Raw genomic sequence first — 15,213 nt, forward strand, 5'->3', positions numbered from 1 at the left:
GGATTTTCTGTCTAAATATCATCCCTTGAGCTTGGAAGCATGAACGTGTGCACATTGAATTGTGTTCTTTTCCATTGATGAGTTGTGCCATGTGCAGTGTTGTCTACCAGGGAAGTTTTTTGAGTCTAGAAATTCAGGCTTTTATAAAGGGTAAGTAATATAGTCACCCTCTGCCTAGCATGTACCAAAATTCTAGATTCCCAGAAGGAAACTTGGTATTCGGCATAAACTATATATATATATATATATATATATATATATATATATATATATATATATATATATATATATATATTTTTTTTTTTTTTTTTTTTTTTTTTTTTTGCCGTACGTGGGCCTCTCACTGTTGTGGCCTCTCCCGTTGCGGAGCACAGGCTCCCGGATGCGCAGGCTCAGCGGCCATGGCTCACGAGCCTAGCCGCTCCACGGCATGTGGGATCTTCCCGGACCGGGGCACGAACCCGTATCCCCTGCATCGGCAGGCAGACTCTCAACCACTGCACCACCAGGGAAGACCTGGCCAATTGATTTTTGACAAAGTGGCAAAAGCACTTCAACAGAGGATAGATAGTCTTTTCAAAAATGTTACTGGAATAATTGGACATCCAAATGCAAAAACCAAACCAAACCAAACCAAAAGAAACCTCATAAAACTTCAACCTAAACTGCACAACATAATTAACAATTAATTTAAAAGGGATCATAGATCTATATGTGAACTATGAAGTATAAAACTTTTAGAAGAAAACAAAGGAGAAAATCTTCATTAGGCAAAAACTTCTTAGATATGACACCAAAAATACAATTCAAGAAAAAATTGATGAATTGGACTTTATCAAAATTAAAAACTTTTGCTCTGTGAAAGAAACTGTTTAGAGAATGAAAAGATAAGCTAAGACTGGGAGAAATTACTTACAGATCACATATTTGACAAAGGACATTTATCCAGCCTATATAAAGAAACTCTTAAAAGTCAATGATAAGAAAACAAACAACTCAATTAAAAATGGAGAAAAGATCTGAACAGGCACTGCACCAGAGAGAATACACAGATGGAAAATTAGCACATAAAAAGATGCTCAACATCTTTAGCCACTAGGCAAATACAAATTAAAGCCACAATGAGATACCTCTACACACCAATGAAGATGGCTAACAAAAAAAATACCGACAGGGCTTCCCTGGTGGCGCAGTGATTGGGAGTCTGCCTGCCGATGCAGGGGACACGGGTTCGTGCCCGGTCCGGGGGGTCCCACATGCCGTGGAGCGGCTGGGTCCATGAGCCATGGCCACTGGGTCTGCGCGTCTGGAGCCTGTGCTCCGCAACGGGAGAGGCCACAGCAGTGAGAGGCCCGCGTACCGCAAAGAAAAAAACCCCGACAATTATGAGTATTGATGAGCATGCACAACAACTGGAAATCTCATAGATTGCTGGTGGGAAAGCAAAATTCCCAAAACTACTCTGAAAGAACTCTGGAAAATTGTGACAGTTTCTTATAAAGTTAAACATGCATTTACCATATGATCCATCAATCTCACTAGTAGTATTAACCCAAGAGAAATGAAAAGTTACATTCATACAAAGACTTGTATACAAATGATTTTAGCTGCTCTATTCATTGTCAAAAACTGAAAACCACCCAAATGTTCTTCAGTGGGTCAATTGTGGTACAACAGAATACTACTGAGTAATAAACAGGAATGGGTCACTGACATACAGCAACTTAGATTAACTTCCAAAGGGTAATGCTGATTGAAAGAAATCAGTTTCAAAAGGTCCCATCCTACCTGATTCCATTTATATGACATTCTCAAAAACACAAAATATAGTAATGGAGAGCAGATCAGGGGGTTGCTGGGGGTTAAGGGAGGGGGTGGAGGATGTGCAGTTACACAGAAGTAACACCAGGGAATTTTTTGGAATGGTGGAGTTGTTATGTATCTTGATTGTGGTAGTGGCCACACAGATCTACATATATGTTAAAACTCAGAATTTTACCCACCCCCAAAAGTCAATTTTATTGTGTTAACTAAAAAATAAAATAAAAAGTAAGGATAACCACTAGAAGTATAAAATGGAATTTACAACTTCCAAATTAGCATAAGAAAAAAAAGGGGGAGGGTGTTAAAGAAGACTGACTTTATCAATCCAATAGCAAGTAAGAGAGCTGAAAATATGACGAAAAATAGCAGCGGTAAATAGAAAACACAAAATAAGATGGTGTAATATAAATAAAACCAAATACTCCAGGAATCACAGCAGTAGAACTATGGCCAGGCACGTGGTCATCCCATGGAGGACACTTCCAGCCTCCCTTGCAGATAATGTGGCTGCGTGACTGAGTACTTGCCAATGAGATGTGAGTGTAAATAGCATGTGCTAATCCCAGGTCTGGGCTTATGACATCAGATGGGCCTTGTCCATATTCTCTATTTGCCTTCTCAGTGGTTGAAACCTAGATATGGTGGCTACTGAGCTTCTGCCATGCAGGTGATGCTGATGCCCTGGGGGTGGTGGGATGACGACTAGGATGACCCAGAAGGTCACTGACCTGGACGATTTTTCTGTTTAGATGAGAAGGAAATAAACATCTAAATGTTTAAAGCCGCTGTATTTTGGAGTACCTTCATTAGGCTACAAAGCCTGCCTCCTTGTCTAGGCCCTGAAGGAAGGCAGAGCCAAATCCCAGGCTCCTGGTGGAGGGAACTGCAGAGTTTCCGGAGCCTTCACACTCTTGTGCCCTCTTTCTGCTGTGGGGTCCAAAGCACCTGCAGACTCAGGCTCCTGGTTCCAGAAGTGAGCCAGGCCTGACACCGTGTTGACAGGTGGAGATTTTAATGAGGGTAGGAGAGTGGGGCCATCTGGTGGGGCCCCGGCTATAGGCTGGCCCTCTTCTTCTCCGGCTGGGCCCTCTGGATCCTTCCTCAGTAGTGGACGCAGTAGAGCTGGACGCTACCACTGATTCGCAGCTCCCGCAGCCGCTCCAGGGCCTGCTGGCCCAGGCTGGTGGCCCCCACGCCCTGCCCACTGAGCGCCAGCTTCAGCTCTCCCTCTTGGCATAGGAGCAGAACCTGGGAAAGGAGGGCATGGGGTTCTGCAGGCTTCCAGACCGTCCCTTGCCTGCCTGATGCCCCACCTGGCAAGGACACAAAGACTGGACCCATGGGGCACCCAGTGGTGGGAAAGACCAGGACTAGGGGCCCAGCTCATCATCAGCCCCTCCACAAGGATCTGCCCAGGACTTGGCCTCAGTTTCACCATCTGTAAAAGGGGTCGTTGCTCTCCCTGGACGAGTGGTCTCAACCTCAGTGGCACACTGGAGTCATTAGGGGGGCTTTTTGATAATGCTGAGGCCAAGGCCCCCCCTGATTAATTAAAGAGGGGGTTCTGGGCATGGGATCCCCAGCCCAGATCTCCTCTGCCCCAGCGGGCACTGGCTTCCCTGCCCCCCCGACACACCCCCAGTCTCCCGGATGGGAATGCAGCTCTACACTCCACCCCAGAGGGACCAGGCATATTGGCTCCGACCCACCTCGAAGAATCGCTGCGGGTAGAAGAGGAAGGGGGCCAAGATCAGTTTCTTCCGGCCCCAGCGGGAGACCCAGGCCAGAGTTCTGTCGGCGAAGGAAGCTCTGAGCGTCACAGGAACGTGGGCGGCCTTGTCCAGCAAACTGAGCGTGAAACTGCAGAAAGGGGCCGGAGAAGGGGCTTGAAGCCTTGCTAAGTGCCAGGTGCGGTGCTAAGCCTTGATGTCGGTGGCCCAGGGCTGACTTAACCTGTAGAAATGTTCTGGCTGGTCCACAGTATTCTTCAACTTTAAAGTAACACCATTTTCAAAACTTGAGAAAGTTTATATAAAAGATAGCTTTCAGCTTCTCTTTTAAATAATTAGAAGATCTGGCATCAGAAGATCTACGGAAATATTCTTTCCACTTCACCACATTCCCAACCTTGTGCCTCGCTATTTATGTGACCTGCCTGGCCTCTGAGGACACGTGAATTCATGGCCCTTGAGAGAGAGCAGTAAAATAATTCGCTGTGTCACTAATAATAACCATGTGAATTGAGCTAAGATAAGCACCTGGTCTCCTGTCTCCAAGCTTGGGGAGGAGTGGGGGTTCTTTCCTTCACTGGGAACTTTTTCATTTTCCCATTTTCCCTGGGATTATCTTTCTCCTTTTTTTCTGATGGGGGAACTCAGCACTCTAGGCTAAGAGAGGTGTAGTGACTTGCCCAAGACCACAGTTTTTAACCCAATCCAGTCATGCCCGGCTTTGGAGGCTCATGCTACCCAGGGCTGTGCTGCACGCCTGCCCATAATTCACAGGCCTGATCAAGAGCATGCAGGGCAAGGGTTAACGAGGTCAGTGACTTCAAAAACAAAAACAAAAACAAAAACAGGGCTTCCCTGGTGGCGCAGCGGTTGAGAGTCTGCCTGCCGGTGCAGGGGACACGGGTTCGTGCCCCGGTCCGGAAAGATCCCACATGCCGCGGAGCGGCTGGGCCCGTGAGCCATGGCCGCTGAGCCTGCGTGTCCAGAGCCTGTGCTCCACAATGGGAGAGGCCACAACAGTGAGAGGCCCACGTACCGCAAACAAAACAAAACAAAACAGAAGTGGGTAGGGCAGGGAGAACATAGGGCACTAGCCTTACTTCCCTGGCCCTCCGCCAAAAGAATTCTGATATCACCACATTTGTGGACCACTTGCTATGTGCCTGGCACAATTCTCCGTATTTACACCATCCCTGAAGCTGGCACTATTTTTATCCCTTTTTACAGACAAGGAAACTAAGGCACAGAAAGGAAAAGTAACTGCTGTGAAGTTGCACAGGTTTTAAGTGTCCTCAGCAGAAGTCAAACCCAGGAAATCTGGCCCAGGAAAGTCATGAAATCCAAATCAATTCCAGAAGGAAGGAAGGGAGGAGGGAAGGAAGGATGGAGGGGAAGAAGGAAAGGAAAGAAGGAAAAGGAAAGAAACAAAGGGAACGAGAAAGACACGTCTAACTGGCTTGGAATCCGCAGGTTTGGGAAATGGAGCATGAGCACCCCCTATGGGAGAAGTCAGGAAGCATCCACTTGGTTACTGCGTCCCTCCAAGTCCCCACCTCCCAGCACTGGGCCTCTTCTCTGGGGTCGCCTGGCTGTGTTTCCTAAACCAGGGCACTGTGGGAGGTCACATCCTCTCTCTGGGTCTCAGCCTGTGCCTTTAAAGGGCCTTTCCTGAGGCTCCAGCTGGGACCTGCGGTGAGAGGCTGGTTGGCCTGACCACATGCACAGGAAGGGAAAATACTCCCAGGGTGGGAGCTGCTGGTACCACAAAGGCACCAGAGCCCTGGACCCAATCCCAGATCAGACTTTCACAAGCTCTGCGACCTTGGGCAACTTACTTCTGCTCTCTGTTCCTCTGTTTCCTGATCGGGAAGATGGGGATTGAGTAGTGGTGCTGGGGGTTAAAGCGGCGATGTTTATCAAGCTTGTGCCTGGCACAGAGATGCCCCTGCTCCCCCCCCACCTTCTGCATACTTACTCCTTTGGCTCTGGCAAGACCAGCCCCCTCACTATGATGACCTGTCCGGGCCAGAGACCCTGGGGAAGGGCACGCGAGCAGGGCACCTCCTGAAGGAACACGGGAAATGACTGAGAGGGGGACACCCAGAGGGGCTCGGGGAGGGATACTGCCCCTAGGAGCTGCTTCATGGGCTGCCCTCAGGGGCCAGGGAGCCCCGGGGCTGGTTAATCTCTGCCTCTAGGCCTGCAACCAGGAGGAGACAGCTCTGCTCAGTTATTAAACACCTACTTCAGGCCTGTCTCCAGTACTCGGCTCTCTCTGGCCTCCCCCCAACCCGCCCAGCCCCCGTGCTGGGAGCCCCGAATGCTGTGCTCCAAACTGTAATGGCTCATTCATTGGTCTGCCCCGCTACCAGCCTGTGGGCAGCTGGGGGAGCTGGGACTGATTCGTCTCTCCATCCTAGAGCCTGGCTCTGGGCCTAGCACAGGAGAGTATCAGATAATTGTGTGCAGAATAAATGGAGAAAAGGTAAAATGAAGCTGGAGCTTCAGCCTGAAGTCGACTGGCCCACCCATAGCCTGCAGTTTCCTATAAAGAAGGGGAGACCCTGATGCTGAGGCCATATGCCACCAGCCTACAGGATATGAGTGGGCGGGGGTGCCCTCCCACTCCTGATGGAGCAGGTGAGGGACTGTCCCTCTGCCAGGCCGAGGAGGAGGAGGTCACTCACCAGGCTGGGGCTCTTCAGCAGGAAAGGCTGTCAAGGAAAGAAAGAGGGGACATGGAGGCCACACGGTGTTTCCTCATTGAAAGGGAGCCTCTTGATATTATTCTTAAAAAAATGGGGATATTTGGGGTGTGCCCCTCTCAGAGATAATACGGGAAAATGACTGGAACCCCAGTGGGGCCCTCTTGAATTCAGATGGACACCAGCTCTGGAATAATGCAGAAGAAGTGGACAGGGGGTGAGGGGGGTGCGGTCCTGTCATTCACTCACTCTGTGGCTCTGAGCAAGTCCCTGGGCGTCATCTCCCCTGCTGCCCTGCTGGCCAACCGCTACCTCACAGGGATGCTAAGAACTGAAAGCTCCAACTGAGACGGATCTTCTGATAGGAAGACCGGGGCCCTGCCCGTTCCGGGAAGCCAGCCTACCCCAGCCATCCTCCTGAGCTGGCCCTGGTGCTGGGAGAGGCAAATCCAGGCTCCCAGGGACTGAGGTGGGGCCAGCCGTCTCCATGGCAACCGCACAGTGAAGGAGGGGGCAGCCGGGCCTTGTGCAAAATGAGCAGCAGCCCAGAGAGGGGCAGGTCCCGCTGTGGGGGGAGGGAGAGCCAGCGGCTCAGCTGGCGTGGCTGGGACCGCGAGGGCCAACCCTGCCCCCAGGAGACTCACGTGTCCAACCGGATACTCGCTACCGCCCTCCACAAATGGCTGTTAGGAGAGAGAAAAAGCAACAGGCCAGATTCGGGACCACTGCAAGCCCCAGAGCTTGATTGATTTGGTTCCCACCTGCCCTCCAGTGCCTGGGAGCAGGCAGAGGCCAGCTTTGGCCTTGATAGCGCCTCCTCTCCCCCGAGGCCTTGTCAGGGCTTCTCAAACCCGGCATTTTGAGCATGCCGATTCCTGGGCCAAACCTCTGACTTACTGAATCAGAATCTCTGATGGCGGGTCTCAGAAATCTGCATTTTTAATCAGCTCCTCAGCTGGGAATGATACCCCACGGGTTCAAGACTCCAAGTCATTTGCCTTCCGGCCACTGCTCCTCATTGACCAGACGCCATGCCCAGGATAGGATTCTGCCCGAGGCTCTTGGACCCACTTCTGTGGTCCTCTCACCCCTCCTCATGTCCAACACCTGGATGGATGCCCTCCACCTTGGCTATACTTGGTGTGACACGGCTTGTCTGGGGCGGGAGGGGATCCTGGGCCTGTCCAGGCATCAGGGGAAGCCAGAGCCTGCTGCCACCCAGGACTTGGCCCCAAGGGAACTTACGCTGACGTTCAGGAATCCAACGGCCGTCACCAAGATATCTCCATATATGCCCAAGGTGTCTACACGAGACAGTGGGAGTTGGTAGCGGTAATGGAGAAAGTGTTGTCCATTTACACTCACCTAGAGAGACAGACAGACTAGGCTGGCTCAGCAGCAGCTGATGTTCCTGAGTTCGTACTAACGTGCCAGGCAACATGAATTCAGAAATCCTTTCTGAAATTTTCCTCATTTAACTTCACACCAACTCTACGAGGCAGGCATGTTTTACAGATCAGGTGCCCGAGGCTTGGGGAGCTTAAGTAGCCTCCCCAAGTTTGGGGAGCTGGCAACTTCAACGCCTCTCCTGGCCCCTGACACCCCATGCTGGCCCCATTTCGCCTCTCAGCTGACCCACCAGGAGCTGGAGCAGCAGCCCCCGAGCCCTCCCCACCATCCACAGGTGAGGAGCCTCCGGAGGCTGTGTGACCCCTGTCCCACAGGTCCCCCCCTCCACTGCTGGCTCCCACCAGCTCCCTCTCCCCTGGAGAAGTCTGAAGATCTTCCTGGCAGGAGTTCACATCAGCGGTGGAAGCCTTGAGGCTTCACTCTCCCTGTCCCTTCCCCCTCTTCCGTGAGATGGGGAGAAGGAAAGTGCCCCATTGTTGTGAGGCTGCAGTGAGCTGATATTTAAGGGATGAGAACAGCGCCCGGCATACTGCACGCGCTCTCTAGACGCTCCCTGTGATGGTGGCAGTGGCACCCTCTGCAGGGCCGGCACCATAGGGCCTGCTGAATGCTGCCATGTGTATCGGGCCAAGTGGGCCCAGGGCAGCTTGGAACCGGGCTTGGCAGCTCCTCGGTCCTCTGCGTGCTGGACTCTGTGCCCCATCCCCCCAACTGCCCCTTAACACCATGACATGGGGAACTCGGCTGAAGGAAAGAGAAGCAGGACACAAGTTCTAGACCCCCTGATTTCCCCTTCCATTCACCTTCATTTCCTCATTTCCAAAGAGAAAGAGGATGAGGAAGCTCGCTCCTCTCTGCAGGGCCAGATGGGGCCACCGGGCCTCGGCTTGCCAGCGCCCACCGTGCAGGGTGTTGCAGATGACGTGCGGCTTGGTGGTGTGGAAGCGAGGGTTGAAGTGGATGGCGATATCTGGCTGGGGGTGCAGGCTGCAGCCGCACTGGAAGTCCACCTGGAACCTAGGGGAGATGTGGCCCCCAAAGGGCACCTCCAGTCAGAGACTCCCGGAGACCCTGAAGCTAGAGAGGAAGCCCTGTGGAGCACTCCCCTTACCTGCGTGCATTTAGAGGGACCGCTCCCTGGAGCACGACCATCTTGCCTGCTCGCAGGCCACCAAAAATTGTCGTGACATAAGGAACCACCTGAACAAGGGGAGAAACTCATCCATACAGGGTTGAAGAAAGGGCCTAGGGACCCCTGGGTCGGGGGTGCGGTGGGGAGGGAAGAGGAACAAGAAGACTCAGCTCTCCCACCCCAGACAGAAAATGTCCTAATGGGGAAAAATTAGTTTTCTCTGAAGTGTTCTCTTCCATCTACTCCCCTTTCCTGGACCACCACACATCAAAGCCACACTGCACGGGCAAACCAGATTCAACCCCACTGCCCCCTTGGAGCGCCAGCCCAGCCCCTTACCCCAGCTCCTAGGGCACAGTAGTGTCCCCAGTGAGGCTGACTGTTCCCTGGCTGCCACCCTGATCTCTAGAAGCCTGGTGTCGAGGCTTCCCAGGGACTGTTTACTGGCCAGAGCCTGGGAAGTGGGAGGCAGAAGGGTGGACAAAATGGGATCTGAGCGCAGATCCTGATATGGACGCCTGGAGAGATACCTGATAATGACCCAGCCTACCTTCCCAGCTCACCTTTCCCCTGGCATTCCTAAAATACAGCGTACACTTTTACCACTCCTGACCCTTTCTGGGGCTGTTTCCTCTGCTCTCCTTCTACCCTGTGAAATCTGACTTGACTTTCCAGGCTCTGACACCTTCTCCAAGCATCATCCATTTTGGTGCCTGAATTATTCCTTCCCTCACCGTGCTCTCCACTGGCATGGCTAGTTTGGCCCTTGGCCATCTGGCTTAGAGGGAGCCATGTGGCTGGCTGTTCATGCTGGAAGGCACAAGCCCTTCAAAGCCGAAGCCCTGTCTTTCGCTTCTACACGCTCAGTGCCTGGCCTGGCACAGAGTGGACTCCGAGCAGGTATGTGTAGAATAAATATGAACATGCAGCAGGTACTCATTGGGCAGTATCTCAAGACTGGGCCTCATGTGGTGTTCTCCAACTCCTAGCAGCCTTCAGAAGCCTGAACTGCCCAGAAAGAGCTGAGATCCAACAGTGTTACCCTCCAGGTGGGATTTCGCAGCTTGCAAAGCAAAGGAGCCACTGTAACCTGGGCGGCTGCTTCATCCCATCACTCAGGCACCTGGGGAGGTGTGGGAGACCCCGGGCTGTCCGAGCACCCACAGCTTAGCCAGGCTCAGCATGTCAGTCCCTCCTGCTTCCCAGGCTCTGGGCCTGGCCTGTAATTAACTGAGCCAAAGCAGTTCTCCTGGGAGGTTAGGACCAAGTAAAGAGAAAGTGATAATTAGTGCTCATTAGTGGGAGGGTGGAGTCTGCTGGGAATTCAGCCTTCTGTGAAGCACTGTCAGGCTTCAGGAAATCTGCAGGGCACTGGGCTGAAGGAGGAATCGAGGAAACCCCAGCACCATCTCTCACTTGGAGGTTCCGACCTGACTCCCAGGCTGGAGATGAGCCTGCCCTTCCTAGTGATCAATGTCCCCCAATGATACTACGCACTTCTCCAGACCCTCCTAGCCACCCATCGTACAGTAGGGGACACCACTCTGTCTCCAGGCCCTACTAGTTTTTTCTTTTCTTTTTTTTTTTTTTTTTGTGGTACGCGGGCCTCTCACTGTTGTGGCCTCTCCCGTTGCGGAGCACAGGCTCCGGACGCACAGGCTCAGCGGCCATGGCTCACCAGCCCAGCCGCTCCGCGGCATGTGGGATCTTCCCGGACCGGGGCACGAACCCGTGTCCCCTGCATCGGCAGGCAGACTTTCAACCACTTGCGCCACCAGGGAAGCCCAAGGCCCTACTAGTTTTGAAACACAAGTACCCTGTGAACACAACAGTCATTGACACGCGAGTGGGAATGAGCTGTCAGCCACTTTGCTAAGCTCAGGATGGCCTTCCAGAGCCCATGGGCAGGGGCCAGGAAAACAGGACCTATGACTGAGGGCCTCTCCAGCCCCCAACCTGGGAGACTGGGCCCAGCTGGAAGGGGGAGCCCTGAGACCCAGGAGGTTCTGGACCCGAGCGGCTGCTCACCGGGTGGAAGACTGGCGGCTGCAGGATGAAAGTGTCAGGAAGCGGGTCCAATTTTTCTCCAGGTGACATGGTGGAGGGGGGGCCTCCAACTTGGGCTGCAGATCCTGATTCCAGGAGCCCTGCCCCCACTGGACTGACTCACCTTTCCCAGCCAGATCCTAAATGCCTGGGGCAGCTCTCCCAGCTGTCAGTCTCACCTGCACCTGGCAGGGTCCTTCATAATGGTGCTTGGAGCAGGTCTGGGAGGGCAGCTGTCCAGCGCCCCACCCCAGCTCCAGCCCCACCGGCCGGACTGGGTGTTAGAAGAAATCCGTGTTGAAGGGCGTGAAGCTTGTACTAACTAACCCTTGGGTCTGAAGCACAGAGCCCGTTGCAGAGGGAAGCCAGAGGCTGGCTCCCTTGGGGCCAGCAGGGTTTGTGATTTCCCGGGCTGCAGCCTGAGCCCTCCAGGGGTCAGAGGCAGGGGGGATGGTACCCGGGGGCAGGTCCCAGGAGAAGCCCCACCCCCAGCTTCCTGGACACCAAATGAGTGGCTTCCCCTCCCCTCCCCACAAAGGTTTCCATCTCTCTCCCTCATTCCCCCCCGCCCCCGCCTTTCCCCACTCTTCTCCCTTTGGCAAATTTTACAGTCCTTTGGGGCTCCATTTCAGCACTGGGTGGAAATGCCAGGACCCAGCTGGGGTCACAAGAAAGTGGGATGGGGAGAGGTGAGAAAAGGCAGGGAGAGAGAAGACCCTCTTAGGCTCAGAAGAGGGAGTGGTGGGCAGTGGGGAGCACACAGCTGGACCGAAGGAGACCTGGGTTCTTGCTCAGCTTCTGCTCTAATGTGCTGTGTGCCCTGGAACAAGTCACTTACCCTCTCTGGGGCTCCCTTTGATTATCTGTGTATAGAAAGGGTGATCACAGTAGCGTGTCTCCTGTCTCGAAGGGAGGTCTGTATCTGGGGGTGGGTCTAGATTTTTTTTTTTTTTTCAAGCTCCCCTATGATCCTCTGGACTGGAATCATTCCGGTTCTGGTTCACATTCCAATAAGCCTTTCCCTTTAAAAAGCAGCACAACCTCTCAACTTTATCCTGAGTTGGGAGGCCCCAGGATCTGACCACAGCGTCAGACGTGGCAGCAGGGAATTCCTGGCAGGACCAGGCTGGGCAAGGGCTCAAGGGCACGGGGTGTTGAGGGAAAAGTAAGCAGCTGCTCTGATGGTGGGGCAAGTGAGTACTTGGGCAGTCCTGTGGAAAGACGTGTGTTAGCCATGCTGCTGAAGGGCTGCCTGGAAGCTTGTTCGAAATGCAAACTTTTGGGCCCCACCCCAGAACTACTGGGGGGGCAGAGCCCAGGAATCAGCATTTTAACGTACTCTCCCGGTGATTCTGATGCATGTTAATGTTTGAGAAGCACTGACTTGGGTCCTAACCGGCAGGGCTTGGGATACAGAGCCAAGGTGTTTGTTCAGATCCTGCTGGGTAGGTGGAGCTGCGTGGCTGAAGGTGTTTCGTGGGGGAAATGTGATCAGAGGTGCGTTGAGGAAGGAGGAAAAATGAAAGGTGGAGAAACCGTTTGGGCAGCGACAAGGTTGGCCTTGCCGCTGGGAGTCAGATCTGGGTCCTGGTCCCAGCCTGGCATCACCCAAATGGTGCCCCTCCCCCACTCCCATCCCAGCCTCAGCGCCTCTTCTGTGAATTGAGGAACCAGGGCCACCATAACGAAATACCATGGACTGGGTGGCTGAAACAACAGGAGTTTATTTTCTCACAGTTCTGGAGGCTAGAAGCCCAGATCAGGAGGTCAGCAGGGTTGTTTTTATCTGGGGCCTCTCTCCTTGGCTTGCTGATTTTGTGTCCTAATCTCTTCTTGTAGGGAGACTGGTCATATTGGATTAGGGTTCACCCACTTGACCTCATTTTACCTTAATTATCTTTTTAAAGGCCTTATCTCCAGATACAGTCACATCCTATGTACTGGGGGTTAAGACTCAACATACGACTTGGGGGTGGGGAACACAGTTCAGCCCATAACAGAAGAGTAGTTATAACTGTTCTCTTTTTGAAACTCCAAGGTATTGCAGCAGTCGGGAGAGGGGGATGCTGAGGACCTGCAGTGGGAAGGCAGCAGAAGGAAGGCGGATGGTGCATTTCATTTCTCTTTTCAGGTGACCCCAGCTTTTGACAACTGGGAGGGACCTGGTTGGCTTAAAGCACATGTTCAGAACTTGTTGAATCTGATCTAAGAGGCTCCAGAATAAGAGAGGGTCTTAGTGTCTGTTGTTCTGTCTTGGGGTGGGCACAGGGGGGTAAATTCCTCTCCTGAGCCAGAGTGAGGGAAGGACTTGTGGGAGAGCTCCAGGACAGGGCTGATGGTGACCCTGACACTGGCAGGTGGGTTTCTCCTGCCCCAGACTGGCACCCTCCCACCCCATCCTCCCAATTCCCTCCACCCTGTGCTTTTTCCTCAGAGCACTTAACATAACTTATCATTATATATTGAAGAATTGTTTGGAACTTCCCTGGTGGTCCAGTGGTCAAGACTCCGTGTTCCCAATGGAGGGGGCCCGGGTTCGATCCCTGGTCAGGGAACTAGATCCCACATGCCGCAACTAAAAAAAAAAAAAAAAAACATCCCACATGCTGCAACGAAGACCTGGTACAGCCAAATAAATAAATAAATACTTTTAAAAAGAATTGTTTAATGTTTGTCTCCCATTCCCCCTACTCCCCACCTATAAGTTCCATGAGGGCAGATTTATTCTTTTTTTTTTTTTTTTTTTTTTTTGCGGTACGCGGGCCTCTCACTGCTGTGGCCTCTCCCATCGCGGAGCACAGGCTCTGGACACGCAGGCTCAGCGGCCATGGCTCACGGGCCCAGCCGCTCCGTGGCATATGGGATCCTCCCAGGCCGGGGCACGAACCCGTGTCCCCTGCATCGGCAGGCGGACTCTCAACCACCGCACCACCAGGGAAGCCTGGGCAGATTTATTCTTACATTCTCAGTACCAAGCAAATGCCTGATACAGAGGAAGTGCTCAAAATCTATTTAAAGACTGAATGACTGTAAGAGGTGATGGTTTATGGCTCCTGTCCTCTCTCTGCCTCCTTCTCTGTCTCTCCCCCAGCAGGTGTGGAATTGTGGCCCAAGCACAAAATTGTCCATATACTCTTCTAGCTGGCCACAGATTGTAATTGAGGCAATTTTATTGATATCTGTCAATTACCAGTTAATAGCCTGGGAAACATAATTCATGGTCAGGGATCTCAGGTGCCCCACTCTCCCCCTTTCTATGATCCAGCAGCCTCTTTCACAATCCCTGCTCCTGAATGGGTATAACTCTCTGGGCCTAGGGAGGGACTAATGCATAGATTAACCTACTTTGGTCTACATCTCCACCTCTTTCTTCTATCTGATTCCTTCTATCTGGAAACTCTCATGGATCCTCTTTCTCTTGGGACCAATTCTGCATCATCCTGGAACAGAGGGTAGGATAATTAGGAGGAATACTAGGCAAGAAGAATTGACAGAACCCGACAGCTGCCTGGATAAGGGAGACAAGGAGAATGGGCCCCAAAAAGTGGCTCCAACATCTTGAATCAAATGATTGGGAAGATTCTGGAAAAACAGGGAAGATCTAGGTATAATCTGGGGGGGGTGGCAAGCTGGCTAATTTCAGCCAAGACCATTTTGGAGGAGGTGGGTGTATAGGAATCAGTCTGGATGGAGCCCGGACACCAGGGATGTCCAGTCAGTGTTTTTGAAAGAATGGATGCTATTGCCTAAAAGCATGCTCATATACTCTTGAGAAAACAGTTTCAATTTCTTTTGGTGCTATTTTGCCCTGTAAGTGAGTTTTAGTGGCTGCAACAATTTTTCATAACTGGGTGCTGTGGCCGTTAAAAGGATCAACAATCAATCTTGCTCTCAGGGAGCTTCCAGTGTAATTGGAGAGAGAAGACATACACTTGGAGGGGAGAACCAATAGGACAAAGCCAGCTTCTTTTTATTTATCTTTTCCCCCCAAAGAGATAGAACCACTTGATTAGAAATATAAAATCGGGTAAAGAACAAGCATCACCCATAACCTCAGTAAGCTAACACGACACTTCTTGTTACTTTGTTGTGTATCCTACTGAACTTCTTCCCTCCCCCGCAGATCATATATTTATTACGGAATCTCAACTCAAAACCTGAAGTAGCTTAATTTTCTTCCAACCACTGCTTTTGCCCATATATGTTGACTCTCTCTTCCCTGATGGGTCGAAGACCCCATAATATCCCAGGCAGTTCCTATCACTTTCCAATCACTTTTGGTTACTGAAACTCAACCCCGTTTAGCACTGATCATCAATGGTTGTTGACATCACACAAAGAAAGAGAAGCAGACATATTTACTTCC

General features: G+C 52.0%; 1 protein-coding gene across 3 annotated transcripts; it reads right to left on the bottom strand.

Moving 5' to 3' along the window:
* Positions 1 to 874: 874 nt before the first annotated feature.
* On the bottom strand, positions 875 to 10,898 carry LGALS12 (galectin 12; the record flags this gene model as incomplete). 3 transcript variants are annotated; one of them, XM_082626432.1, is made up of 9 exons in its annotated part: positions 875 to 3,072; positions 3,534 to 3,684; positions 5,530 to 5,618; positions 6,242 to 6,268; positions 6,904 to 6,942; positions 7,505 to 7,624; positions 8,473 to 8,686; positions 8,781 to 8,869; positions 10,830 to 10,898. In XM_082626432.1, the coding sequence occupies 9 exons, from the start codon at positions 10,896 to 10,898 to the stop codon at positions 2,926 to 2,928; spliced, it is 945 nt and encodes a 314-aa protein (XP_082482558.1). In that variant the 3' UTR covers positions 875 to 2,925. The 3 variants fall into 3 exon arrangements, with proteins under 3 accessions (XP_082482558.1, XP_082482559.1, XP_082482560.1); XM_082626433.1 differs by lacking the exon at positions 6,904 to 6,942; XM_082626434.1 differs by lacking the exon at positions 6,242 to 6,268.
* Between the last annotated feature and the right edge of the window lie 4,315 nt (positions 10,899 to 15,213).

The sequence above is a fragment of the Mesoplodon mirus genome, assembly GCF_964341445.2.
Source record: "Mesoplodon mirus genome assembly, chromosome: 7".
Lineage (NCBI taxonomy): Eukaryota > Metazoa > Chordata > Mammalia > Artiodactyla > Ziphiidae > Mesoplodon > Mesoplodon mirus.